The 26,169-nt window shown below is 51.6% G+C and overlaps 9 protein-coding genes across 9 annotated transcripts; 6 read left to right on the top strand and 3 right to left on the bottom strand.

Annotated features, from left to right (window-relative positions):
- The first annotated feature begins 166 nt into the window (after positions 1 to 166).
- ncr1 (sphingolipid transporter NCR1) lies at positions 167 to 4,515 on the top strand. Its single transcript, XM_073766782.1, has 3 exons — positions 167 to 579; positions 654 to 4,107; positions 4,162 to 4,515. The coding sequence occupies exons 1-3, from the start codon at positions 319 to 321 to the stop codon at positions 4,263 to 4,265; spliced, it is 3,819 nt and encodes a 1,272-aa protein (XP_073633628.1). The 5' UTR covers positions 167 to 318; the 3' UTR covers positions 4,266 to 4,515.
- Positions 4,516 to 4,675: 160 nt separating this feature from the next.
- Positions 4,676 to 8,821, top strand: BDV14DRAFT_161663 (putative importin beta-4 subunit). The gene is made up of 3 exons (XM_073766781.1): positions 4,676 to 4,969; positions 5,042 to 7,373; positions 7,571 to 8,821. Exons 1-3 carry the CDS (start codon positions 4,924 to 4,926, stop codon positions 8,475 to 8,477), a joined length of 3,285 nt encoding a protein of 1,094 aa, XP_073633627.1. The 5' UTR covers positions 4,676 to 4,923; the 3' UTR covers positions 8,478 to 8,821.
- A 916-nt stretch (positions 8,822 to 9,737) lies between these two features.
- BDV14DRAFT_194454 (putative proline racemase) lies at positions 9,738 to 10,943 on the bottom strand (the record flags this gene model as incomplete). Its single annotated transcript, XM_073771935.1, has 1 exon — positions 9,738 to 10,943. One exon carries the CDS (start codon positions 10,941 to 10,943, stop codon positions 9,738 to 9,740), a length of 1,206 nt encoding a protein of 401 aa, XP_073633626.1.
- A 579-nt stretch (positions 10,944 to 11,522) lies between these two features.
- On the top strand, positions 11,523 to 12,752 carry BDV14DRAFT_194453 (ankyrin repeat-containing domain protein; the record flags this gene model as incomplete). Its single annotated transcript, XM_073771934.1, has 1 exon — positions 11,523 to 12,752. One exon carries the CDS (start codon positions 11,523 to 11,525, stop codon positions 12,750 to 12,752), a length of 1,230 nt encoding a protein of 409 aa, XP_073633625.1.
- A 140-nt stretch (positions 12,753 to 12,892) lies between these two features.
- On the bottom strand, positions 12,893 to 15,030 carry BDV14DRAFT_194452 (putative acyl-CoA oxidase; the record flags this gene model as incomplete). Its single annotated transcript, XM_073771933.1, has 7 exons — positions 12,893 to 13,416; positions 13,485 to 13,539; positions 13,597 to 14,113; positions 14,163 to 14,312; positions 14,364 to 14,483; positions 14,532 to 14,730; positions 14,778 to 15,030. 7 exons carry the CDS (start codon positions 15,028 to 15,030, stop codon positions 12,893 to 12,895), a joined length of 1,818 nt encoding a protein of 605 aa, XP_073633624.1.
- A 550-nt stretch (positions 15,031 to 15,580) lies between these two features.
- On the top strand, positions 15,581 to 17,310 carry BDV14DRAFT_186436 (cytochrome P450; the record flags this gene model as incomplete). Its single annotated transcript, XM_073770816.1, has 8 exons — positions 15,581 to 15,655; positions 15,709 to 15,887; positions 15,928 to 16,202; positions 16,235 to 16,302; positions 16,359 to 16,388; positions 16,418 to 16,589; positions 16,687 to 17,162; positions 17,197 to 17,310. The coding sequence occupies 8 exons, from the start codon at positions 15,581 to 15,583 to the stop codon at positions 17,308 to 17,310; spliced, it is 1,389 nt and encodes a 462-aa protein (XP_073633623.1).
- A 320-nt stretch (positions 17,311 to 17,630) lies between these two features.
- Positions 17,631 to 22,149, top strand: BDV14DRAFT_186435 (putative C6 transcription factor; the record flags this gene model as incomplete). Its single annotated transcript, XM_073770815.1, has 7 exons — positions 17,631 to 19,259; positions 19,845 to 19,901; positions 19,956 to 20,068; positions 20,122 to 20,204; positions 20,257 to 20,915; positions 20,971 to 21,971; positions 22,134 to 22,149. The coding sequence occupies 7 exons, from the start codon at positions 17,631 to 17,633 to the stop codon at positions 22,147 to 22,149; spliced, it is 3,558 nt and encodes a 1,185-aa protein (XP_073633622.1).
- Positions 22,150 to 23,053: 904 nt separating this feature from the next.
- Positions 23,054 to 23,887, bottom strand: med7 (mediator complex subunit MED7; the record flags this gene model as incomplete). Its single annotated transcript, XM_073770814.1, has 2 exons — positions 23,054 to 23,581; positions 23,633 to 23,887. The coding sequence occupies 2 exons, from the start codon at positions 23,885 to 23,887 to the stop codon at positions 23,054 to 23,056; spliced, it is 783 nt and encodes a 260-aa protein (XP_073633621.1).
- Positions 23,888 to 24,130: 243 nt separating this feature from the next.
- BDV14DRAFT_161651 (phosphatase PAP2 family protein) lies at positions 24,131 to 25,448 on the top strand. The gene is made up of 4 exons (XM_073766780.1): positions 24,131 to 24,358; positions 24,421 to 24,514; positions 24,576 to 24,915; positions 24,967 to 25,448. Exons 1-4 carry the CDS (start codon positions 24,215 to 24,217, stop codon positions 25,337 to 25,339), a joined length of 951 nt encoding a protein of 316 aa, XP_073633620.1. The 5' UTR covers positions 24,131 to 24,214; the 3' UTR covers positions 25,340 to 25,448.
- Positions 25,449 to 26,169: the final 721 nt, after the last annotated feature.

The following is a 26,169-nucleotide window of genomic DNA, read 5'->3' as shown; positions in this document are numbered from 1 at the left end:
CGGTATGTTCTATCCCGAGCGGATATCTCATCCTCAGCCGAGGCCACGGCAACTCACATCACATGACACGGCCAGAGCAGCCAGCCTCCGCTTACGTATTCCTTGGCACGCATGATCGTCATTCCATCTCCAATGGCCGCCCTGCCTTGTCCTCCCGGAGTCCCGACCCGACAACGCGACACCACCACCGTCATCTAACAGGCTCTTCCAAGTCCTGTCCTCCATTCTTTTTTCTCTCTATACCATCCGTTCTGTCACTACTACCAAAAACTTACATGACACACCGATCATAGTGCCTGATCTCAACCCCTCAACACGATGCGGGGACTCCGCTTCATCCCCGTCGCCGCGGCCCTGAGCTTCCCCTCACAAGCGCTCGCGCAGGGCGAGACCAAAAACCACGAAAAGGGCCGATGTGCGATCCGCGGCCACTGCGGGAAACAGTCGTTCTTTGGAGGAGAGCTTCCTTGTCCTGATAATGGGCTTGCGAGGGAGCCCGAAGCGGCGGTGAGGGAGAAACTGGTAAATGTTTGTGGTGCGAAGTGGGAGGAGGGTCCGGTTTGTTGTGAGGATGAACAGGTATGTGCATTCTTAGAAGATGGGGCTTGTTGTGGTTGAGATGATGCTAATGATGTGCTTTGTCTGGTGTATAGATCGATGCGCTCTCGAATAACCTTAAGCTTGCCGAGGGGATTATCGCTTCTTGTCCGGCTTGCAAGGATAATTTCTTCAATATGTTTTGCACGTTTACTTGTTCGCCGGACCAGTCGCTATTCATCAATGTTACCAAGACCGAGCCGGGGAACTCGGGGAAGGATTTAGTTACGGAGATCGATAACTTGTGGTCGGAGGAATACCAGAGCGGATTCTACGACAGCTGCAAGAACGTCAAGAATGGTGCTTCTGGAGGAAAGGCGATAGACTTTATTGGAGGTGGTGCAAAGAATTATTCGCAGTTTGTGAAGTTCCTTGGCGACAAGAAGCTTTTGGGAAGCCCGTTCCAGATCAACTACCGGACTGAACCGCTAGAGGACGCGCAGGGTATGGAGGCGCTGCCGATGCACCCTAAGGCCTGTAATGATGCCGACCCATCGTACCGCTGCTCCTGTGTCGACTGCCCGGATGTGTGTCCTGAGCTTCCTGAGATCAAGACTGAAGAGCAGTGTCACGTTGGTCTTCTACCATGTCTGTCATTCTCGGTTATTCTTATCTACTCGGTCTTTCTGCTGGTTGTTGCTAGCTTCTCGAGTTACTTCACCTATAAAGAGCGCCGCTACCGGAAGCCTGAGCGTGTGCGGCTTTTGCAAGACCCGACTCCCAGTGACGATGAAGACGAAGGCGACATTGTGCACGCAGCTGGCCGCCTGGAATACCCTCTTGGATACTACAAGCTGAACACCATGCTCGACACCATCTTCAACCGCCTTGGCTCAGTCTGTGCGCGTTTCCCGGCCTTGACGATCATATCAAGTGTTGTGATCGTTGTGTTAATGAGTTTGGGCTGGTTGCGTTTCGCGGTTGAGACAGACCCCGTGCGCTTGTGGGTGAGTCCGACGTCTGCTGCTGCCAGGGAGAAGGCATTTTTCGACGAGAACTTCGGACCCTTCTACCGTGCGGAGCAAGCTTTCCTCGTCAACGACAACTCCACTGGTGGTGATGGACGCGTCCTTGATTATAACACCCTGAGTTGGTGGTTTGATGTCGAATCCCGGGTTCGCCGAATGATCTCCATGGATCGTGGATCGACTCTAGAGGATATTTGCTTCAAGCCCACCGGCGATGCATGTGTCATTCAGTCGGTGACTGGATACTTCGGTGGCTCTGTCTCGAACCTCGACCCGAATACCTGGGAGGACCGACTGAAGCAATGCACTGATTCCCCAGGTGATCCCGGGTGTCTTCCCGACTTCTCGCAGCCTTTGAGACCCCAAATGATTCTCGGTGGCTACGAGAGCACCGGGAATGTTCTGGACTCTCAAGCTCTTATCGTTACGTGGGTCGTCAATAATCATGCTCAAGGTTCCGACGAAGAGGCCAAAGCCATCGACTGGGAAGACAGCTTCAAGCGGATTTTCCAGGTTGTGCAAGAAGAAGCCAGCCAACGTGGGCTGCGGGTTTCCTTCTCTACGGAAGCAAGTATCGAGCAAGAGCTGAATAAATCCAGTAATACGGACGCTAAGATTGTGGTTGTCAGCTATATCATAATGTTTATCTATGCGTCACTGGCACTTGGGTCTGTGACGATGACATGGACCTCACTTCTTCGCAATCCGGCGAATGCACTCGTGCAGTCCAAGTTCACACTTGGTGTTGTCGGCATTGTCATCGTCCTAATGTCGGTGTCTGCATCCGTTGGGCTGTTCTCCGCCCTGGGCGTTAAGGTGACGTTGATCATCGCCGAGGTGATCCCGTTCCTGGTTCTAGCTGTGGGTGTCGACAATATTTTCTTGATTGTCCACGAGTTCGAGCGATTAAACGTTAGCCACCCCGATGAAGAGATTGACGAGCGCATCTCTCGGGCTATTGGTCGGATCGGGCCCAGTATCTTCCTTTCCGCTATCACGGAAACAGTTGCTTTTGCACTGGGCGTCTTTGTCGGCATGCCGGCTGTCCGAAACTTTGCTGTCTATGCTGCTGGCGCTGTCTTCATCAACGCGATCCTGCAAGTCACAATGTTTATCTCCGTCCTGGCGCTGAACCAAAGGCGCGTCGAAAGCCTCCGTGCAGACTGCTTCCCCTGTCTGACGGTGCGCAAAGCCAACTCTGGTATGGCAGAGGATCGCGGTTTCGACGATCAGGATGGAGAGGGCGCCCTTCAAAGATTCATTCGCAAGGTCTACGCGCCCCTCATCCTCAATCGCAGAGTCAAGGTTCTTGTTGTTATTGTCTTCTTGGGTATACTCACGGCCGGTCTGGCTTTGATCCCAGAGGTCGCGTTGGGCTTGGATCAACGTATTGCGCTTCCGAGTGACTCTTATTTGATTCAATACTTCAACGACCTTAGTGAATACTTTGGAAGCGGCCCACCCGTTTACTTTGTCACTCGGAACGTCAACGTCACTGAGAGACAACACCAGCAACAACTTTGTGGTCGCTTCACCACGTGTGAGGAGTACTCCTTGCCTTTCGTTTTGGAGCAGGAATCCAAACGACCGGACGTTTCCTACATTTCTGGTTCCACTGCCAGCTGGATCGACGACTTTTTCTACTGGCTCAACCCTCAGCAAGACTGCTGCTATGAGGACGGCAACCTGTGCTTCGAAGATCGAAGCCCCGCCTGGAACATCAGTCTGTCCGGCATGCCGGAAGGTGAGGAGTTTATCCACTATCTCGAGAAATGGATCGAGTCGCCCACCGATGCCTCGTGTCCCCTCGGTGGCAAAGCGCCGTATAGCAATGCCCTTGTCTACGATCCGGTCCGAGTAACGACAAATGCGAGCCATTTTAGGACATCTCACACCGCCCTGAGGACCCAGGATGATTTCATAAAATCTTATATATCCGCTCGTCGCATCGCTGATGGGCTGTCTCAGGAGCACGGTATTGACGTGTTCCCTTACTCCAAGTCCTACATTTTCTTCGACCAGTACGTCTCGATTGTGCAGGTCGCTGGCACCCTACTTGGATCAGCGGTGGCGATCATTTTCGCCATCACCTCAATTCTTCTAGGCTCCGTTGCCACTGGTGCTGTCGTTACCGCGACGGTCGTCATCATTGCTGTTGATATCATTGGTTCCATGGCCATCGCCGGCGTGTCGCTGAATGCTGTCTCCCTCGTTAACCTTATTATTTGCGTGGGTATTGGCGTTGAGTTCTGCGCTCACATTGCCCGAGCCTTCATGTTCCCCTCGCGCACCATCATGGACAACGTGCCCACTAGGTTCCGCGGCAAGGACGCTCGCGCCTGGACGGCATTGGTGAATGTCGGCGGTAGCGTGTTTAGCGGCATCACCGTAACCAAGCTTCTCGGAGTCTGCGTTTTGGCATTTACCAGAAGCAAAATCTTCGAGATCTACTACTTCCGGGTGTGGCTAGCGTTGATCATTTTTGCGGCGACCCATGCGCTCATCTTCTTGCCTGTCGCGCTTAGCTATTTTGGTGGCGATGGTAAATTTGCTAGTACCTGAAAATTTTCATCGACGTTGCTAACGAGTTCAATAGGGTATGCCGACCCCGAGACCAATGGTGGACTAGAGGAAAACCTTGCGTCGCGAGGGTACCGCTCTCTGTTGGTTGACGACGATTACGACTCGGACGAATATTAAGCTAGTCGCGCTGGTTCGCGGCACACGCCATGCCTGATTGGCAGTACAACATTGCAGCTATTAGCCACGTCTCATGCATATGAAGAACGAAACGTGGAAATGTCATTATATGCGCCCTCTTTCCTTACTATCTGTTACTATATAGCATAAGATAAGGCGACAGGGCTGTTTGGACTTGGATACGAAATTTGCTTTTGTTTGTTTAGAAACTATCATCTGTTTGAATAACGCGTTGAACACGATTCTGGACTCAATAACCCACGCGTCCCAGTAAACATAGCAATGTCTAAAAATTGGGTCTTCTAGAAAATTGTTGACGCCGTTGTAGATGTGGGGATCTCACATGATCGCGCCAAGACCAAGCTTCCCCTAACTAAATTTTTTTTTCAGGCCTTTCTTCTTTTGGGCTTCCCCTCCACAACATTTATCTTCTTCCTCTTCTTCTTCTCCCCTCCCTCATCCTCCTCTTTCCTTTTCCCTTCTGCTTGTTATCTTTCTTTTGTTCATCTTTCTGTGATACCCCTTGCGCTGTCTGTCTGTGTGCAGGCAGCCATTCCTGTCCCTTTCAAAGTCTTCTCATACTGTGAGGACGAGGGATAACCCCGCCCACGTTTTATTTGCAAGAAAAATTTGAAAAGGCTGCATATCATCATACATCATGGACCAGCAACGGTTCCTGCAGCAGCTCCAGGTTGTCCTGAACCGTGAGTACCAGCCACATCTTGTCGACGAGACGCGTTCCTTGATAAGGATCCCTTGCTGACCTATTTTCCCAGCGACCCAGGGCAACGTTAAGGAGGCCACCGGTGTTCTCCAGCGCGAGTACTACAAGCACCCCGAGTCGCTCGTTTTCCTCATTCAGATCGCTACCGGTCACGATGATGCCAACCTGAAGCAGCTCGCTGCCGTCGAGGCCCGCTCCCTGGTCGGCAAGCACTGGGTTAAGGTTCAGAACGACCAGAAGCCCGCCATCCGCGAGCAGCTTCTTCGCTCTGGTGTCAGCGAGGCCAACGACCTCGTCCGTCACTCTGTCGCCCGTGTTATCTCTGCTGTCGCCAAGGTCGACCTTGAGGATGGCCAGTGGGCTGATCTCCCCAACTTCCTGATCCGTGCCGCGGACGGTGGTAACAAGGATGAGCGTGCTGTGTCTCTCTACATTCTGTTCACCATTCTCGAGACCCTCGGCGAGGGCTTCGAGGAGAAGTTCCAGGACCTGTTCACTCTCTTCGCCAAGACCATCCAGGACCCTGAGAGCCCTGAGGTCCGCATCAACACTCTCCTTGCTCTCAGCAAGTTGGCCATGTACCTCGACTCTGCTGAGAACATGGCTCCCGTCAAGGCCTTCCAGGACCTTGTTCCTTCCATGGTTGCCGTTCTCAAGGGCGCCATCGACGAGGGCGAGGATGACCGCATCATGCAGGCCTTCGAGGTCTTCCAGACTCTCCTTGGTTATGACCCCGCTCTCCTCACTGTTCATCTCAAGGACCTTGTTCTGTTCATGAACGAGATTGCCGCCAACACACAGGCTGAAGAGGACACCCGTACTCAGGCCATCAGCTTCCTGATGCAGACTGTCCAGTACCGTAAGCTTAAGATCCAGGGTATGCGCCTTGGTGAGCAGCTTGCCCGCACTGCTCTTCAGATCGTCACTGAGCTTGGTGACGCCTCGCCAGCCGACGACGACATCACCCCTGCTCGCTCTGCTCTTGGCCTTCTCGACATGCTCGCCCAGAGCCTGCCTCCCAGCCAGGTTGTTGTTCCTCTGCTCCAGTCTCTTGGCCAGTACTTCAACAACTCCAACCCCGACTACCGCCGTGCCGGTATCATGTCTCTCGGCATGGTTGTCGAGGGTGCCCCTGACTTCATCAGCACCCAGATGAAGGAGATTATGCCTATGGTCCTCCAGCTCCTTGGTGACAGCGAGCTCAAGGTCCGCCAGGCTTCTCTTCACGCCGTCGCTCGTCTGGCCGATGACCTCACTGAGGACCTGAATCGCGAGCACGAGAAGCTCATGCCTCTGCTCTTCAAGAACCTTGCCAGCGCTATGCAGGAGTCCAAGGGTGAGGAGGAGGGTCCTACCGTCGACATCATGAAGGCTGGTCTGTCCGCCATCGATGCTGTCGTCGATGGTCTCGACGAGTCGGACGTCGCTCAGTACCAGAATGAGCTCGTCCCCATCCTCCACCAACTCTTCAAACACCCCAACTTCAGAATCAAGGGTCTCTCTGCTGGTGCTCTTGGCTCCCTTGCTTCTTCCTCTGGCGAGGCCTTCCTCCCGTTCTTCGATGACTCTATGCACCTCCTCCAGGAGTACGCTGCTGTCAAGGACAGCGAGGAGGAGCTTGACCTTCGTGCTTCCGTCACCGACGCTATGGGTGAGATGGCTGCTGCCGCTGGTCCCGAGCGCTATCAGCCCTACGTTGAGCCTCTTATGCGCGCTACCGAGGAGGCTCTTCACCTCGGACACTCCCGCCTCAAGGAGAGCACCTACATCTTCTGGGGTGCCATGGCCAAGGTCTACGGCGAGCACTTCGCTACCTTCCTCGACGGTGCTGTCAAGGGTCTCTTCAACTGCCTTGAGCAGGACGATGATGACCTTGAGCTCTCTCTAGGTGAGGCCGCCAAGGACCTCATTGGTCAGGAGGTGAGCATCGCTGGCCGCAAGGTCAAGGTTGCCAGCGCCGAGGATGACGATGACGAGCCCGTTGGCGAAGACGGTGAGATTGAGGATGTTGATGTTGACGACGATGAGGATGACTGGGATGACATCACTGCCACCACGCCTCTTGCTCTTGAAAAGGAGATTGCCATTGAGATCATTGGTGACCTCGTTACACACACTCGCAGCGCCTACCTCCCCTATTTCGAGAAGACTGTCGAGACCGTCATGCCTCTTGTTGAGCACCCCTACGAGGGTGTCCGCAAGGCCACCATCAGCACCATGCACCGCTCCTACGCTATGCTCTTCAGCATTGCCCAGGAGTCTGGTCAGATGCCCGAGTGGAAGGCTGGTCTTCCCCTCCAGGTTGAGCCCGCCAAGGAGGTCAAGAAGTTCGGTGAGATCCTCATGACCGCCACCATCAAAATGTGGACTGAGGAAGATGACCGGTATGTATATCCATTTTCTTCAATCCTGCACTTGCACCATACCTCAATTACATGATGAAATACCTCGTTTAACCCAGCTCACTTTGAGACACAAGTTGTCGTTGATGTGAAAGACGTTTATCTACTACTGATAATTGATTCCTCTGCATTGTTATCACTGGATGATTTTCATGGACATGGCTAACCATTGATCCTAGTTCTACTGTCGCCGACATCAACCGCAACATGGCTGAGAACCTCCGCTTCTGCGGCCCTGCTCTTATTGCCAACGAGACCACCCTGCACAACGTCATCCAGATGGTCACCGACATCATCACCAAGAAGCACCCTTGCCAGCTTGAGTTCACCGAGGATGACGATGAGCAGGTTGGTGAGACCTCCGAGTTCGACTGGATCGTTGTCGACACTGCTCTTGATGTTGTCTCTGGTATGGCTGCTGCTCTCGGTGAGAGCTTCGCCGAGCTCTGGAAGGTCTTCGAGAAGACTGTCCTCCGCTACGCTGGCAGCACCGAGTCCATCGAGCGTGCCACCGCTGTCGGTGTCCTCGCCGAGTGCATCAACGGCATGGGTGCCGCCTCTACCCAGTTCACTCCCTCCTTCGTCAAGCTGCTCGTCCACCGCCTCAGCGACGAGGACCCCCAGACCAAGTCCAACGCTGCCTACGCCGTTGGCCGTCTCGTTGAGCACTCCAACTCCAACGAGCTCGTCAAGGAGTTCCCTACCATCCTCAGCCGTCTTGAGCAATGCCTGCACCAGGACGTCTCCCGCCTTCAGGACAACGCCACCGGCTGTCTCAGCCGCATGATCCTGAAGCACCGCGAGAGTGTCCCCATCAAGGATGTCCTCCCCGTCCTCGTCAGCATTCTTCCCCTCAAGAACGACTACGAGGAGAACGACCCCTTGTACCGCATGATCTGCCAGATGTACAAGTGGGAGGATCCCGTCATCCGCGAACTGACTCCCCAGTTCCTCCCCGTCTTCCAGTCCGTCCTCCTCGGCACCCCCGAGCAGCTTGAGGACGAGCGCCGGGCCGAGCTCGTCGAGCTCGTCAAGTATCTGAACCAGATGCAGCCCGGCGCTGCCCCCTGGGCTGACCAGCTGTAAATGCATCGCAATATTACAGCGAAAACAACAAATTCCCATTCACGAGACACGGACGCCAAATTAACAACAACTTAATGGATAGACTGGAATGTTTTGGACGACTTAGAAAGATACCCTAGTACCAGGCAGGAGAAAGCCTGCGTGCAATGACCCCTACTGCCAGAGTGATGAAGGACTGGCAATGACTTATGATGGGAAGATACCTAGAAAAGTTTTATATGTTCATAGTTGAAATTTACTCATTTCACATACTTTCTCATCCTGTGTTCCTGTAATTCAATCAAGCAATGACACTGAACTCAACAAGCTTTGCTATAATTAGCCGTCCTTAAGGCACCGCCGCAGCCATTACGTAAGCCCGCTATTCAACCCGTCAAGCCTCAACTCTGCTGCCTGCGTCATCTTGCATCCCCAATCTCTTGACAGTCAATACTTATCTTGCTTTTACCTTCCTTGATCTCACCTGTTCATATCCCAAGAACTCAACCCTCACCAACCCCTCGTCCCAAACCAAATCAACAAAGAAAATGTGCTCCTCCACCACCTCCACCCCCGTGAACTTCACGCTCCCCTCGTCGGGCTCCAGCATCGGGTCCACGATCAGCAAGCCGATCAAGACGGTCTCGAAGCCCTGCTTTGGCTGCGACTGCGGCGATACCGAGTGTGATGTTTGTTTTTGCACGGTTATGTAACTGACCTTGAATGGGATATGGTATGTTTGTTACTCTGGAAGGTTTGTTGATGGTTTCGTGGTCTAACTTCGGCGTAGATGTGGCGGTGTACTCCGTACCGAGGGAGTGATGTGTGTGGCGTGGCGCGCGGGTGGTGATTCCACGATGGCGACCGGATTGCGCTTCGGTGGTGGGAGGTAGATGAATGGAGGGGTTTATGGATGATGATGCTGTTTATTTATTTATGTTGTATTGTCCATTTATTGAGATATGGTGCCAATGATCAGCGGTTGATACATACTTTGATTTTCTCATTATATATTTTTCGGCTCAGCCAGTTGAAGCATTTTGAGACAGTACTTGAGGTGTAAACGATGTAGTCATGATATGATAGCATTCGCATGTTCTTTTTGAGGTTTTGTGCTATACCATGGCTATAAAATGAGTACCTGCCATGTTCAGACAACCCAGGTCGTACCTCCCTCGATGGGTTATAGTATGGTTAATGCAAATTAAGAAGGTACGATGGCGCTCCCCGAGTAGTTGCTCCTTCCTAACTAGTCACATCACTGGCAGTTGCGAGTCTCGTTCAGATGCCCATCGTAAAGCCAGACTCGCTGATGACATCTGCTGCCTCATGCACAAACGTCTGTGCCCCGGTATAAAAGGCATTCCCTTCCACCCGCACGATGACCGCCGGCCATTCGCTGCCGTTGAATCCAGTAACACTCGCGTTCTCATCGACAATCGTACCGACAAATGCCCCAGTCTCAAAGCGGTTTGATACCAGAGAGTTGTACGCCCACCGCTGCCCAGGGTCCCTACGACGTCTCGCATGGGCCAGCGCCATTCTGGCTGTCACGCAAGAGCCTGTTGGCGACCGGTCAATCTGGTCGCTGTCTCCGAAAAAGCATACGCCTGTTTCCGCCCCCTCGCTGTCCTTCGGCTGATACCCGACGTTGGAGTCCACAACCATGACACTATACAAAAAGGAGAGCCTTTCATCCTCGGCCAGTCTCAGACCCTTGACTACTGCCGGGTGCGTCGAGAGATAATACTTCAACCCCCTTGCTGCATTTGCCAATTCTTTCATCTCTTCCTCGTCACTCTCGAGTCCCTTCGAAAATCCCATGTCTCTCGCCTCGATCAGGGCATAGAAGGCGCCTCCATAGCTAATGTCAACCGTGATACCGGTTTTATTCCCTAGCTGCGGCCATCGTAGTTCGTCTGGGACTTCTATCTCGACGTTCAGGGCGGCGACATACCCTGGAGTTGAAAGGAAAGAAACACCCCGGGTGCCATCTGACTTGACGGTGCCGTCCTCGCCATAGAGGATAGGAACAGAAACCGTGACGACTCCACAGGGTGCGTGGATCCTGATTTCCACTTCCTTCTTCTTCGAATCTACCACCAAGTCATCTCGTTTCGGGAACACTTTCACGTCGCGCGTATCAACAAGAAACCTCCCCAGCCCAATCGTTGCATGGCCGCACATTGTCGAAAATCCTCCAGCATGCGTGAAGAGAACACCGATGTGTGCCTCTCCGCTACGCACGAGCTCGGTATCCGGGATCAAGATGGCACCGTACATATCACTGTGACCTCTTGGCTCAAGCATGAGACGCTTCCGAAGATTGTCATACTGGGCTTGCGCCTGGTCGCGTTTGTCGAGCAAAGTCGACCCGTCGAGGTGGGGGAATCCCGAGTGGACGATCCGGGTCGGTTCCCCGGTTGTATGCATGTCAATGCATTTTATGGAGGAAGAGTGCTTTTGGAAGGACGCAGCGATATCCATTGTAGCAGCGCGACGGTATGCGGATGTTATTAAAGGCAGGGGGTGGTTGTGTGGGAGAATCTGGTGAACATCAAGTTGGAGAAACCAATGTCACAGGGCGCTGCGGAGCCCTGGCCCGAGTCCACTCGATGGCTTCTATACCGGAACAACACCCCGAAGGGTTCATCTTCCTCCCACAAAACATTTCGCCCAGTATTCTACAGATTTTTCGCCTCCATGACGCCCAAAACCCCTCTCACGTCACCTTGTGCAGCCACCGCTGGCTTTTCCGCATTATGCCATTTGATGACATCCCAGTCGAAGTCAGATAATCGCAGCCAACATTACGTCTCAAGATGACCTCAAATCTTTCGCCCAAGTCTCTCCCTTGACCTACAACAATTTATTTCCATCCCTCTGTCGCTACAACGTTGAACACTTTGAAGGCCAGGGCATTCTGCGGGCCGTCGAGAAGGGACGCTTCTTCAGTGTTCAACCTCTCATTCAGGGAGGCCTTAACATACGTTACTCGTCAGTCTCCCTAAAGACAGCCCAGGAATGCAGACGCCCTCGCTTACCGGTCATTAAGAGAGCGTTCAAATGGCAGTCTGGGGGCTGCAAGTGCTTTTGGAACATCCGATTCTGCTGGCGACTGAGAACAACCATTTTGAGGTGGTCAAATACCTCCTTGAACAGGGTGCTGACCCGCAGTTCAGGGGTAAGGATGGCAAAGCAGCGCTCCATATAGCTGCAAGAATTGGTTCGCTCGAACTCGTCAAGTTGCTGCTGAAACAACCGGGCGTCAGCAGTGATGACCCTGTTGAGGGTGGGAGCTTTTGGTTCGAGCAAGATACATCGATCCCAGAGGCTGCTTATCAAGGACACCAAGAAGTTGTCGAGTATCTATTGCTCAACTCTATGGAAAGCAACGCCGCTCGCATCAAGGCCGCTGCAAGCCTAGCCCTTCCTTCGGCAGTCTCCTCGGGTAAGGATGGCATCGTTAAGTCTCTTCTTGCAAATGGCGCGGATATCAACTTCCAGCATGTTTGGAGAGACGATAGAGGTACTCCTCATTATGCACGCCCGTACCGGACACTGGGAACGACCCCGTTGCTGACAGCTACCCGAGACGGCCAAGGAAATATGGTTCGTCTTTTGTTGACCTATGGTGCAGATGTTCGCCCATATTTGAAAGGGGGTCCTGGATCAGGTCTGACAGCATTACACTTAGCAGTCCTCGGGGACTCTGAGAAATATATCAACATGCTGTTGCATCATGGCAATCTTGACCTCAAGAGCGTATGGGGCTGCGCCCATGTCGCTGCCTACCACTGGAAACTCACCGCTCTGAAGCTGCTTCTATCCAAAATAAGAAGCACCCAGCCAATATGTGATCCACTGCAAGAAGATTTACTAGTAACGGACATAAAAGGTGGTGACTCAAAGATAGTCAAATTTCTTCTGCACGAGGGCTTCGACGGAAAGGCTGCACTGATTGAAGCTATCAAGCTGGACCGAGAGGAACTCGTCAACCTTTTCCTCCAATACGGTACATATCCCGATGCTAAAAGCGGAGGTTATAGCCGTGCAGTATGCGCTGCTCTTGGTAATGCAGCATATGAATCACCCCGAGCTCGGATCGTTGAAAAGCTGTTGCACGCAGGGGCACAAGCATATTCACTAACCACGGATCATCCTAACTATAACGGGTATGTGCAGAGTTTGCATCCCACAGTTTCGGCTTTGATGAGGCAATTTCCTAGCTCCAGGCAGCAGCAGGACGCAAATGTGCGGCAATCGCGTACCCAAGAGCCTCTTCCTGACGAGTGAGTTAAGGAGAGAAAGAAAGCATGGGCCTGAGACGTCTTATAATAAAGCGAACATGTGTTATTTGCGGGATTGAAAGATCCATTGAGTACCTCAACGTACTGGGGCAGAATAACACAACCACAATGTTCCAGAAAAAAGACCTATAGACGATTTAGCCCAGGACAGAAAGGATCAAACTCCGCGACTCTATTGAACTTCTCTAGCCCAGCCACAGACTCATCCCAGCGCTTATCCGAAGCCATGGGCGCAGTGCTATACCCTTCCGCCCCAGTCTCAGCCACGAATCTCTCCAAATTAGGAAGCAATGCATCTGCCGCAAGAGCTTCCATCTCTCTTTGCATGGCACGACTTGTCCCGCCCTTCTCAGCATACCACGCCGAACCTTCCAAGATGGCGCCACTTTCGTACAGAGCAATGAGTCTGGGATCCAGGCCCGCGGCAACTGCAGCCTCAGATGCCATCCTGTGTCCGATTGCTTGGATGAGGGGGAGAGATCGGGGGAGAATATTTCGATTATACGCCTCGGTTCTATGGGTGCCGGAAGTGGCGCGAGCGGATTCCTGGGCTTCTGCGAAGAGCGAGGATTCATGGCGCGCGAGTGCACTCGTCGGGTCTTTCGGGGGTTGGACTTTGTATCGGGATAAGATAAGTTCGCTTGCTAGACCTGCATGGCACATTGTTAGTATCCAGCGGAAAGAAACAGAACACACTTGTGTATAGGCTGGTGCATACGGATAGCAAGAACCCGAATATCACCCTCTGCGGTTGATGCGGCACGCATTTCAAGCTATTCAGACCGTCAGCTGCGTGAGAAACGGTATATGCAATTGTTGGTTGATCTTACATCCATTTGCAGTATCTGATTCTCACCAAAGAACCCATGCCACCCACACCCCTCATTCAGCGCCTTAATACTCCTCTGAAAATGCTGCAACGCAACCGCCTTGAAGATCGTCGCGACAGCATGTCTTACTTGTGGATCAACCTCCATATTCCTGAAAACCACTGCAGCTTCATTCAGGAACGCCTGCAAGACATGATACTGCGCAATCGCATGCAGGATGGGTAGATGCTGCGTCCGGAATTGTATAACTGGCATTAGGCAGCCATCGTGACCCGTGACTTTACGTCTTAGACTGAATTGAGCAGCATTATAAACAGCTAATTTGAGCGCTGGTATCGCCACGCCAGAAACAAAGAGCGTTCCAGCACCGACGCGGTAAATTGTAGACTGAAATTGGGCGCGGTCGTTGACGGGTTTCTTGAGGCTCCCCAGGAGTGCGGAATGGGGGAGACGGACGTGGTTGAAGAGGGTTAGGGCGTGGTCAATTGGGTGGGTGCCGATGCGGGTTGGAAGGGCTCTAGTTGTGGTCATTGGGATCCGTATTAGTTTGCAAGTAGTACAAATACCTCGCAGTTACACCTTTGCACATCTCCTGGCCGTTATTGATAGGGACGATGAAAGCGCGAAGACCCCGGTCTTCGTCATCCACGACGAGACGAGCAATGACAAGCGCAACGACGGGGAGTCCGCTCCTTGTTGTGGTGGGCGACATGCATCTAGATCGTAGAATTAGTCAAGACGTTAGGCAAAGGGTGGTTCGGGCATACTTGGCAGCGGCTGCTGAAGGGCTGTGAAGGTCAAAGTCGCCATTTGGCAGTAAGGTGGCTGTTGTTTCCAGGTTTCGTGCGTCCAGCCCGTGTCCGATTTCCGTGAGCATGAACTGCGCGCTGGAAGGGTTGTTAGTACTGGACCCGTTATTTGAAGTTTTAACCCACGAGATTTCGAATGCCAGTGCACGGTGGAGAAGCGGAAGGAGCTCCGGTCGTGATGCTGCATATGGAAGCACGGTTCCGATGAATAGATTGTACTGTATGGTGATCAGGGTCGTCATGCCACCGTCCATTGCGTTGATGAGGTCTGTATGCAACTTGCTGAACAGAGGGCTGACAGAGAGAATATCATCAAACGTCAAGTCTAGTTTGTTGAGTTGAGGAATCCATTGTACGAAGATCAGCACTTACTGTATATCTCACAGACCTTCTTGGCCTTTTCATACGTAAGCCTGGTTCTTTCCTCGAGGCTCATAGTGTTTGGCGTTCTTCTGAACAATGTTGACTGTGCGAGTTCCAGAGTCGATACGGATTTCGGTACTTGTTTGTCCAGGACGTGGCCCGCCTGGACCACTTCATTGGTTTCGGTATCGGAAGAAAGCATAATAAAGCCTTGTGATTGAAGTGGGATGGGGAGCTTGAAACTGTACGACCTGCTCTGCATTTTATGAAATGCGCCGCCATTTTATAGATAGGGTAAGACCAGCGCAAAGGATCAGGACAACTATTTTCGGGATTTACTACTCCCAGGCAAGTGCAAACTCAGGATAGAGTCAGAGCTTTCGGGATAATCCAAGCGATACGGCGTGGTTGCCTGCAGAGGTGAGAAAAGCAAAGAAAAAAAGTGATAGATCCTGCTGCAACCATATCTTCGGCTCTATCGGGAACAACACGCCTATCATGAAGAGTTATACTGAAGCTGCAAACTCCTGCAGTGCCTCGCATGAACAGACCGACGGCCTAGAACGTGCTGGGATCATGGCTGCAACCGGACAGGACGAAAATAAGGCTGCCTCAACGGTCAAGTTCCATAGAACGAACATGGTCATGCGATGCAACAGTAATGCTGACTTGCAGATTATAGTGGCTGGCTGGGTAGCCACTACATCCTAGTTCGCTTGTGATCTCATCAGTGCCGGGGTACAAGGAAGGTATTCACCGGCGCGCTTCCGTATCATCGGGGAGAGGCCAAAAAACTTGAGTCTCAATACGGAATGAGTCTGCTTTGTATGAATCTGGAATTATTCAGCCATTGTGCCATGGCAGTAGTTTGGCTGGCTGTCGATTTGGTGAGTTTCCATCCTGTTTCGTGGCAGAGGAACTAACGAGTCCTTCTGTATAGTTTGTTGGGTCAGCTGTCTACAATCTTTTTCTCAGCCCTCTGGCAAGGTATCATGGGCCCTTGCTCGCTAAGGCCTCATCGCTTTCGGACTTCTACTGGTCCATGACCGGAAGTCGTCACTTGTGGCTTGCACGAAATCATGAAATCTATGGCGATGTGGTCCGCTATCATCCTGACGGGTTGATCAAATGTTTATCGGGACATATTCAACTCGAAAAGCAATGTCAAGCGATCCAAGTTCTATGACATGATGACAAGGAATGAGGTTGACAAGAGCGTCATCACCGGGACCGATGTCGCGCTCCATGCCCAAAAGAAAAGGGTCATAAGTACTGTCTTTTCTGAAAAGGCGATTCGTGCAATGGAGCCTGTCTTGCTTGAGCATGTGTCACGATGGTGCCAGCTTCTCGTCGATGATGATGATAAAGATGATCGGTCAACGCCGCGGAGAGTGTCGCAGATGTGCGATTGTTTAGTGCTTGACGTGCTGTGCGGTCTCTGCTTTGGTCGTTCTGTGAGGACAAAGGAGCCTGGGGAAACGACTACCGCAAGATCCCGCATATAATTGCGAAGTATCTGCGGGTTTTCTATCCGGTAAGCCATGATGTAGTGCCGAGCCGTGTAGGCTAGCATGGCTAATCATCATTTAGCTCGGCCATTCGCCATGGTTGGACCTTCTTGTTTGGTTGAAGCCGAGGGGCCTCGATAGATTTTTGCCATGTTCACACCATCAGATATCCAATCTCTATACGAGTTCGTGCGGGAGTCGATGGCACTGCAGTTGCAATCTGAGGATGGTAGGTCCTTGTCACAGGATAACGGCACGACAAGGCCCGATCGGTTAGATATGCTTCATTACCTCATTGATGCAAAGAATCCCAGTACTGGCTATCTAGGCTACCGGGAGGAGGCACTGGAAGCTGAGGCACTAACATTGACCATTGGCCGGCTCGGATACTACCTCCGTCATTATGGCAGGATTCTTTTTCTACATCGTTCGTTCGCCTGATGTCTATGGGCGGCTCGTTGATGAAATTCGGGCAACAGTCACGTCTTCAGGCGAGATCTACGGAGGCAAGAAACTATCATCTTGCAAATATCTTCATGCATGCGTTGAAGAGGCAATGCGAATCACACCAGCTGGACCGGCCGAATTGCCCCGGACTGTGCTGCCTGGAGAACTAGTGGTGGATAGCGACTATATCCCCGAGGGAACAACCGTAGGAGCAGCGCACTGGAGAATCTACCGCAACGAGAAGTATTTCCATGACTCGGATCTCTACTTGCCAGAACGCTGGGTAGTAGACGAGCAAACTGGGGTCACTGCGGATGACGTAGCTAGGGCTCGTTCAAGCTGCTTTCCGTTTGCCGCGGGTGCCACTAGATGCGCTGGAAAGAACTTCGCCCTTCTGGAGCTGTACATAACCATTGCCAGAACACTGTGGCTGTATGATGTGCGGTTGCTGCCCGGCGACACGACTGGAGGAGGGCTCATATGAGGCTGGAGAATGGGGGCGAAGAAATCCAGATACCTTTCAGGTCATGGACAGTTATATCAGCATCAGGGACGGTCCGGTTGTTCAATTCAGGAAGCGAATGTAATTAGTGGATGAAATGGCACGCTATCATTGGAATTGAGCTTGTCAATGTTTGTTGTAGTGACAAGAGAAGGAAAGAAGGAAGAAGGAAGGAAGAGTGTTTGCTCCGACGATCACATGCTCTGGCTGGTGTGACTGTTGTTGGTCTGCTGAGCCTCGCACCTGCTGCCTCCTGGCGCTTATCGTGCTCTGCCGCTGTCGCTGACGCCCATTGAATAACTCAGGCTCCTTGCCATTTCCGCCTCTTTTGTCCCCCCTCCAATGCTCTTTCAATGACTTTGTCGTGATCCTTCTGCTAGAAAGCGGCCCAACACCACCGCGACAATGAGCAAGCGCCGCCAAACCACAGGTCTCCCTCCCAATTTCCGCTACCCGCTGATCACGCCTGACCATGAGCGCGACTCGTTTGTCGGTTACGAGAGCTACGATGACGATGCGGGACACTCTCGTGACCCTCAAGTGGTCTATCCCACATACGTACCCCGCGAAAAGAGCCCCGCCCCACAGCTCGTACGTGTCGCGAAACAGCCTGAGATGATAAGAAAACAATCAGTTCATCCACAATCCGGCAACTGGGGCACCTTTGACGCGGCAAATCCACTGGGCGATTCGAAAGTACCGGGCTCTTTCCAGGATACAGACGCAGAGGATCTGGAGCCGGAGATCATTCGTGCTGCTCCACGAGGCGCTTATGCGCATTCTGCCGAAATCGTCGACTTGTACTCAGATGAATCGGACGAGAATTTGGATTTCGGGCACGAAGAGCCTTTGGTCTTCCCACAACTTCCCCTCGAAGAAGTTGTTCTTGATGTCGCCTACATTTTACGAACGAAATCGAATCCACCAGGGGAGGGTTACACCTACGTGCTTGCAGACCCCACGGGACGCAATAAATTCTATAAGATCGGCAGCGCAAAGAATGTGTCGCAGCGGGCAAATGAGCATCGCAGTGCCTGCAATGTCTCTTACTTTCGAATCCAGCGAAGACCTGCCACTCCCCTCAAACAGTATAAACGCCTGGAAAAGCTAACCCAGGCTGAGCTGATCAACATGAGTTACGACCCTAATTGCACTTGCAAAATACCACAACGACAGTATTTCTGGGGGCGAGAACAAACGGCTTACGAAATCCTTGACTTCTGGTCCAAGTGGCTGACGAAGAGCTGTCCATACGATCGGAATGGACATCTTCTCCCTTTCTGGGAACATCGGCTGCGAAATTTTGAAGCAGACATTCAGACATACTTTGACTGCCGGGGAGCGAAATGCATCAAGCGCACGGCGGATAACTTAGCTTGCCCCATCTGTTTGCGATCCGGATGGAAATGGTTTACTGAGCCTTCGGGTCGTGATAAGATTGAATTCTGCTCTCGGACTCAAATCGGTAGCGTATGGGTCCACAAAGCTCTCCTCTATCTTTACAAGTATATCCCAGTTAAGGATAGCGTTTGGGTCACCGCGGTCGATGGCATAGCGCAGGCCGTCTCGTTTTGTGGCCAGTTCAAGAGCACTGCGATGCTTCTAAATCTGTTATACGCCCGACTTCTCATACCGATGCTCTGGTCTACGATCTTTACCACCGCCGAATACTTTTCATTCTTATCCATGATGGAGATCGTCATTTTTTCTGTGATATACCAACTGGTTAGGTTAGAGCTGGCTCAGCTAGCTGTGAAACGGCGTGGGTCGAGCAAGGAAAGCCGCCTGGTTCGTCGCAAAGCTCTTCCATCCTCATTAGAAAATATTGGTGCTGGAACCAGCGAGCCTAAGTTTGCAAACGAACCCCGGATCTTGGAAATGCCAGATAATCTGATTCAGAACGTTCCAAAACAAATGAAAGTGTCCAGCAAAGGCGGGAGCAAGAAGTCCGACTCAGGCTCAATACTGTCTCCGGCTGAAGTTGCAGCTGCAAGGCTGAAGCGATACAAACCCGGCAGACGAAGGAGTGATTTCGTTTGAGCGGATATGGCTCCTCTTCCTTATGTTGATGCGTTTTCTACCAAGAAAAAAAAGAATTAACAGCTACCTGTGGATCGGGGAACTGCGACATGATTTCTGTTTACTATCGGGTTGTGATGCATATGCTGTATATACCCAGTTTTCTGATTACCGATGTTATGAATCTTGATGAAGGATGACTGAGATGTGATGTTAGTGATGTTCCCACGGCTGCTCATAAAATGTTTCGACATCTGATAACTCTCTTCTTTTCAATTCATAAAAGATGGATCCTGACAGTAACTGAGTTGTTTTAATTTGTAACGCCGAGTGGCCCTGGAGCTTAAGTCCGCTTAGTCATGAGCTTATTCTTGCGATGACACACACATTTGCGTTGTCTTTGTCAGCGGCTCGGAAGCCGTCAACTTACGCAGCGTCCATTTGATCATCATTCTTTCTCTTTACCATACTTTGATGCTGTGCTGTATACCTCGTTGGACATGTTTCATACTCTCTTGACTCTTCTACTTGATGATTGAGCAGTTATAAACCCCCCCGATGTACCCCTCCCCAAACTCCGGCGGGCGGTCGGACGAAGAGGCGAAACAAGCAAGTAAGCGGATCGCCAGAGCCTGCGATGCTTGTTACAAGCGGAAGGTATGAAAACACTGATATGTGGAGATATATTGACTGACTAACTGGACCCTGCAGATCAAATGCGATGCTGCAGTACCGAAGTGTAACTGGTGCAGCCACCATGATAACCCATGCACGTTTGAGCGCAAGATTAGGAGGACGCGAAAGCGTGTAGCCGGGGCCAAAGAGTATGCAGCCTCTGTACCCCCACGGCCCTGTGTAGAAGCTTACCGTTCTGCAGCGCCGCGGCGCCCGGGTCTCAGCTCTCGGAGCGCATTGCTAGAATTGAGAAACTTCTTTCTGAGAAACTTCCGCAGGAGCCTCGTGAGTCCCAGTGGTTGACTCTTGGTCTATCTGCACGGGCTGATTTGTCTAGCAACTTCCATGCCGCAGCAGTTGCAACCCATCTCCAACACTTTCAACTTGGACTATACTCCAAGCCCACCGGCTATTCATCAGTCATCTGCTTCATCTTCGGTGCCGCTACATTTCGCTGGTCGAGAATTGGGCGCAATCAGTCTATTCACTGGAATGCCATTCATCCTGCCCGAAGGTCAAGAATGGGTGCAGTCTCGGACAGGGCAAAAACTCGCATTCGACGGATTCACCTCAAGCCGCGTGCCGTGGGAGAAGCAGCGAACTCAAAATGCCACCGCTAGTTTAGCGCATCTGCAGAGTTTACACAACTTTGAACTACCTGAGCGGTCCACCCTGGAAGCAAATTTTGAATTGTATCGCACGTCGTTGATGCAACGAGTCTTTCCGGTTGTCGATCCTGTCCTTTTCTACTCAACCATCAGTTCTGCGTACAAGGAGCGCAATTTGGGCTTTAATGGAGTGCACGTCCACTCAAAGGCCAGTGTTTTTGCCTTTGCGACGTTTGCGTCGATGCTCTGCAACCCTTGTCTTTTGAGCCTGGGCTATAAATTACCGCGGCTTGATGAGGAAGCTTGCGCTGCCAAAGCTCGTTCCTTGTTGTTCCAGGTTCTTCAGGAACCGCCCACGCTGGAGGGTTTGCAGGCTGTTACAATCATTGTATGTTGGTCAATCTTAAAAATCCAGTCATCTTCAATAGCTAACGCAACACCAGGCATTGATCGAACTAGTCACGGGCAACCTACAATCAGCGAACTACTACGGGTCAATCTCAGCTCGCATGATCTTCATGCTCGGCGGGCACATCTTCACCGGCCAGCGCTCCTGGCTCCCCCATTCATGCACCGACACCGAAGCCCGCAGCAAAAACCACCTACGGAATCTCTTCTGGCTAGCCTACACAATCGAGCAAGATGTCTGCCTCCGCACAGGGCAAGCGCAACTCTTCTCCGAGGAAAACTGCGACCTCACACTGCCGCCCTGCTACGAAGAACAAATGTACGCCACCCTCGAATACCACCACAACTCCTCCGATCTCCCCGAGAACCCCATCTTCCCCATGGACCTGCGCCTCAGCGCAATCAAATCGCGCGCCTACACAGCGCTGTACTCCTTTAAGGCAATGAAGAAGACCGACGCCGAGATCCTCCGCGACATTCGCGAGTTAGACGATGAACTCGAACGGTGGCGTCTTTCCGTCCCGGTCAAATGGCGCCCAACACTATCCTTCTTCCACGAAACCCCAGACCCAAACTGCACCATGCACTCCGTCATCCTAAGACTAAACTACCACCTCTGCATGACAATAATCCACCAGGCATCAAGCCGCTGCAAATCCTGGGCAAGCGACCAAGGCCACATCATGGACGGCGTGAGCTCCTCCCTCGCATTATCCGTCGAAGCATCCCGCTCAACACTCCTCTACCTCGAAACATCCGGGCACGTCCTAGTCGACGGCGTTTTCTGGACTCTAATCTTCTACCCCATGTCCGCGCTCCTGGCCATCTTCTGCAACATCCTCACGAACCCAGCAGAGGAACAAGCGAGTAAGGATTTAGCGCTGCTGAAGAGTGCGACGGGGATGCTGGAACGGGTGTTTTTAAGACAGGCTTACAGTGTTAATGAGCTCGTGCATGTTAAGCTTGTTGCGGACTTTGTGAATGAGCTTTGTAGACTTGCGGCTTGTGCGATGGATAAGGCGTGGAGGGAGAGGGGGTTGACGGGGACGGCGTCGGGGTCGGGGGGTGGGACGGGGACTGTTACGCCGGTGTAAGATGGATTGTCCAAGATTGATGGTTGAGGTTTAAAACGGCATTTGATTTTTGGGTTGGGATGGTGTTTGGGTGTTTCTTTACATATCACTACATTGATAGATAGCCGATGGTTACCTTAGATGGTTGAAGGCTAGACATAGATGCGACGTTACTACGAAACAATATTACGAAACCGAGAGTGAAAATTGTTCTCAAATCAAGCATTCCATTCAAATATCCATTAACTATTAAAAGACCAACCAGAGCGGTACTGAGGGACCTATAACAAGCAAGTCAGCACGAATCCAAGCAACGTAAATTCGACATCGCAAGAAGTGACAAGCTCAATTTCAGATAAATGAGGTAAAGGATGCGCAGTTATCCTCAGAACGCCAGAGACGCTCAGATGGGGTTGAAACAAAGATATAAGGCATCGATCATCATTGAAGAGCCTGGGAGAGGAGGAAAGTAGGTCGGGGTAGGCTTACCCTGGTGAGTCTGGTGGTGAATGTATAGGTCGATTTGGTGTTTACTTGAGTTCTGAAGACAGCATCATGTCCTTGAAGAGCTCACATTGTCCAGTTGCAACGTTTTTGGCGTGCTGAACGCAGGTTGTTGTCGAATCGTTGTCAACAAGAGTTATTGTTCTGCCAAAAATTTTTGGCGGGTTTTAAGCTTCGTCGTTAGTGCGGCACGTGATTTGCGGGTCAATTGATCTTCCGTGCATATAGGCCCGCATACACCCACCCACACGACCAAGTCCATAAAGGCTGAAGCCCGGCGGCTGGTTTTGTGTTCAGCTGGCGAGCCTTGCGAGAATGAAGGATCCCGTCACGTAATGAGAGCTATGGCAACCGTAATTAGACCTTCGTTCCATCAACGCATAGCTGAGCAGTCAACAGTAAGCCAGTTGGCGTTATAGCTCGTAAGGTAAGTATAGCATAACTTGTATCGAGACTTGAGCAAATCAGTTCAGTCGGCGAAGTCCGAAAAATGTGCCTGGGTGTCTTGGCGGATATATTGTTGGCTAGCACAGCACAGAGATCAACCGTCGAGTTTGCCGTCGATTAGATCCCAGAGCATCTGCGATTCCTCGCTCCGATTTTCGCTTGGTTTGATGAACTTCTCGCCGTCTTCTGTCTCAGGTTTGATTGTCTTTTCGACATCGACCCCTTCCGCAGCCAGCTGTTCTAACACAGTGGTCAACTCGTCCTTCAACTTATCCATTTGCTGCATCTCTTCCTTTGTACGGGTCAACTGCTCCTCCATCATCATAATAAGCGATTCACGGGCTTGATGGGGGCGGTAGATATTGAGTAAGTGATGCGCGTTGATGAAGAGGTTGCGAATGTCTTCAACCTTTGGTTCGAACTGATCCGGAGCGACAGATAGAATTCCGACAAACTCGAGAAAGTTCAGAAGTAGCGACTTGCTGATTTTCAGAAGGTAGTATGCGTGATTCAGTGGCTGCGCGGGTTGAGCAGGGGCTTCGCCGTTTGCGCTGGGCTTAGGTTCCGATGGGTAGAGCTGCGTTATGCCTTGTTCTTCGAGGGAAGGAAGAGCCGTCGAAAGCTAGTTATCAAACGTTAGGCTAAGTATAGTAGCAATAGGATTGCGCCGTACATTTTGCACTTCTCCAAAGACGCTGTATTGCTTTGAAGGTATCTCAGGCGGGACGAGGAATCGGAGCTCGGGCGGGACTGTCAAAGAGCGCATCTCTTGCGGCGACCAGTCTTTTCGTTTGGGTTTTCCATCTTGACTTTTCGACTGTTCCTTCTTTATGTCTTCGAGCTTTTTGAGATTTTCCGGCGTGAAGTGCTTCCAAAGAGGAGGTGGAGGAGCGAAGGCGGTATTGAGAGCTCGTGGCGCTTCCGCCATGGCGACGTGCTTCTTGTGGAATGGCGAATGAATCGGCAATTGGCTCTAGCGAGGGATCGAGATTTATATCACTCCGAAAACACTTCACGAGGTTGGTGAGTGAGCAGCTCAGTGGCAGTGTTGCGGTGATGTTTTGTCGGGGAATGCGGAGCCTCGGAGGTAACTTGACTTAAGTAGAGGTGGCCCGTGCTGACTACCTTCTGAAACCGCTGGCGACAACCGGAGGACCTTCACTTCTGCAACTGCCTTAGTCTGCGACGAACAGTGCTTTCTCCTGTTGAGAAGTCTATATCTCATGACATTTGTTATCTCATAGAAAACGCAAAAATGGCCCGCAGCGCATTGTCTGCGGGGTCAGCTTCATCTTCCGTGGTCGGGGGAGTTGCCGGTGCCCTGTCGCGTCTTTTCCTGCGATCCTACCCACTCTTCGATGTTGTCGGCCTGGCTTGCATTATCGCATGCTGGATATTGGTAAGGCTTTATACGCTGTCTCTGTGGCTAGCTACAATTGCTAACAGTTTATCCCTTTCCAGATCCAAATATTCGTCACTCCGTTCCACCGAATGTTCTCTCTTGATAACCAAGCTATCCAATACCCTTTTGCTACCGTCGAGCGAGTACCAGTGTGTCAGTATTTCTAAGCTTTGACTCTTATTAATGTATACTAATAGAGGGGTTCGTCTTGCAGTATGGTCTATCTTTTACGCTGGAGTGATCCCACTCCTTATCCTTCTAGTCTGGGCCGCCATCCTCCGACCCAATCCACACAAAGTTCAAGTGACGATTCTCGGTTTCCTCACGGCGCTTATGCTCACATCGCTTCTTACGGATATCATAAAGAATTCAGTCGGACGACCTCGCCCGGACTTGATCTCGCGCTGCCAGCCTAGAAAAGGCACCCCGCAGAGCATGCTTGTCATGTGGACTGTTTGCACTCAGCAGAACGAGCATATACTACAAGAGGGCTGGAGGAGTTTTCCAAGCGGTCACAGCAGTTTTTCATTTGCGGGTCTGGGGTACCTGTCATTGTAAGCCTGGTCTCAGTCAATGTGTTCATGCCCACTAACAAACAACAACAGGTTCTTCTCTGGTCAGATGCACGTTTTTAGACCGCGGACTGACCTATGCCGCTGCCTCTTGGTATTGATTCCGATTGTTTGTGCGCTCATGGTTGCGATATCCCGTCTTGAGGACTACCGCCACGACGTTTATGATGTGACGTCTGGCACCATTCTTGGTTCAGTCACAGCCTACTTCTGCTACCGACGCTACTTCCCACCACTCCGCTCCTTCAGGTGTGACACTCCATACGGCAAAGACGATTTTATTCCAGATGGTTTCTCCAAGATCCCAGATGATGAGGAGCAACAACTATCTGGTCGCCGGGCCCAATCGTGGGCCGGCGAAGAGTCTTACCAAATGGAGGAATCGGCGATCTCACATGACCGCTAGACAGGCTATCTCATGTTTTGCACTATTTGAGGGTCTTGATTGCCAGGAGCATTGGTGTTTATGAAACCCATGACTTTCTTATCTTTACGATACCCTTAATTCATGCTAGCTATTAGCTCTCTTTTATAGAATTGATGAGACGAACGACACTTTCTGGTCTAAGAACCCCACCACACCTCGCATCCAATAGATCCAAAGCACGGGAAATAGTAAACCACCTGTAACAGAAAAGCAAAGGTTGGCAGATCGCTTATTGTAAATGGATAGGTCGCATGTATGAATTGAACCCACAGATTCATGCATCATGCAGGCGTCAAGCAGACCCTGTACTGTATGTAACGGTTCACTACCTCAGTAAGCGCAGGTACTTTGGACCTGGCGCCTTGTGGAGAGCAGTGGGTTCCGGTAGATTTAAGGCACCCTTTTGCCGATGCACAAGTACCAAGCAACCAGCCTCCAGCACCTCATGCTCTTAATCATGCACGTGTCGGCTGTCCCCGATCGTTCCACGTCCAGCCCCGCCCCCGCTGCAATAGTTACAGATTGCGGGGATCCTCCGCATTTCATGTATCCGCTCTGAAGTTAGCTATATCGGTACTCGTGGAAGTCTTTGCACCCGAAATGATCTTTTTGCGCTGAGAACATGTATCTCTTGTGGGGACTGGTGTTTTTTCCAGCATCCAGCCGCTGTCTGTATGAGTTGGCATCCAGATAACAAAGAATCCTGCCGCCGGTTTTCTTGGACGATGTAGTCATAATTAAGATGCTTTCGGTTCTCCGCACTTTCAACTGCCGGGTTGAGATATAGCAGTGAGTTCCGGCTCTTAATC

This window comes from Aspergillus stella-maris, assembly GCF_047715825.1.
Source record: "Aspergillus stella-maris strain CBS 113639 unplaced genomic scaffold BDV14scaffold_1, whole genome shotgun sequence".
Classification (NCBI taxonomy): domain Eukaryota; kingdom Fungi; phylum Ascomycota; class Eurotiomycetes; order Eurotiales; family Aspergillaceae; genus Aspergillus; species Aspergillus stella-maris.
The sequence above is the reverse complement of the archived record's forward strand: the minus strand, read 5'-3'. Positions and strand labels throughout refer to the sequence as shown.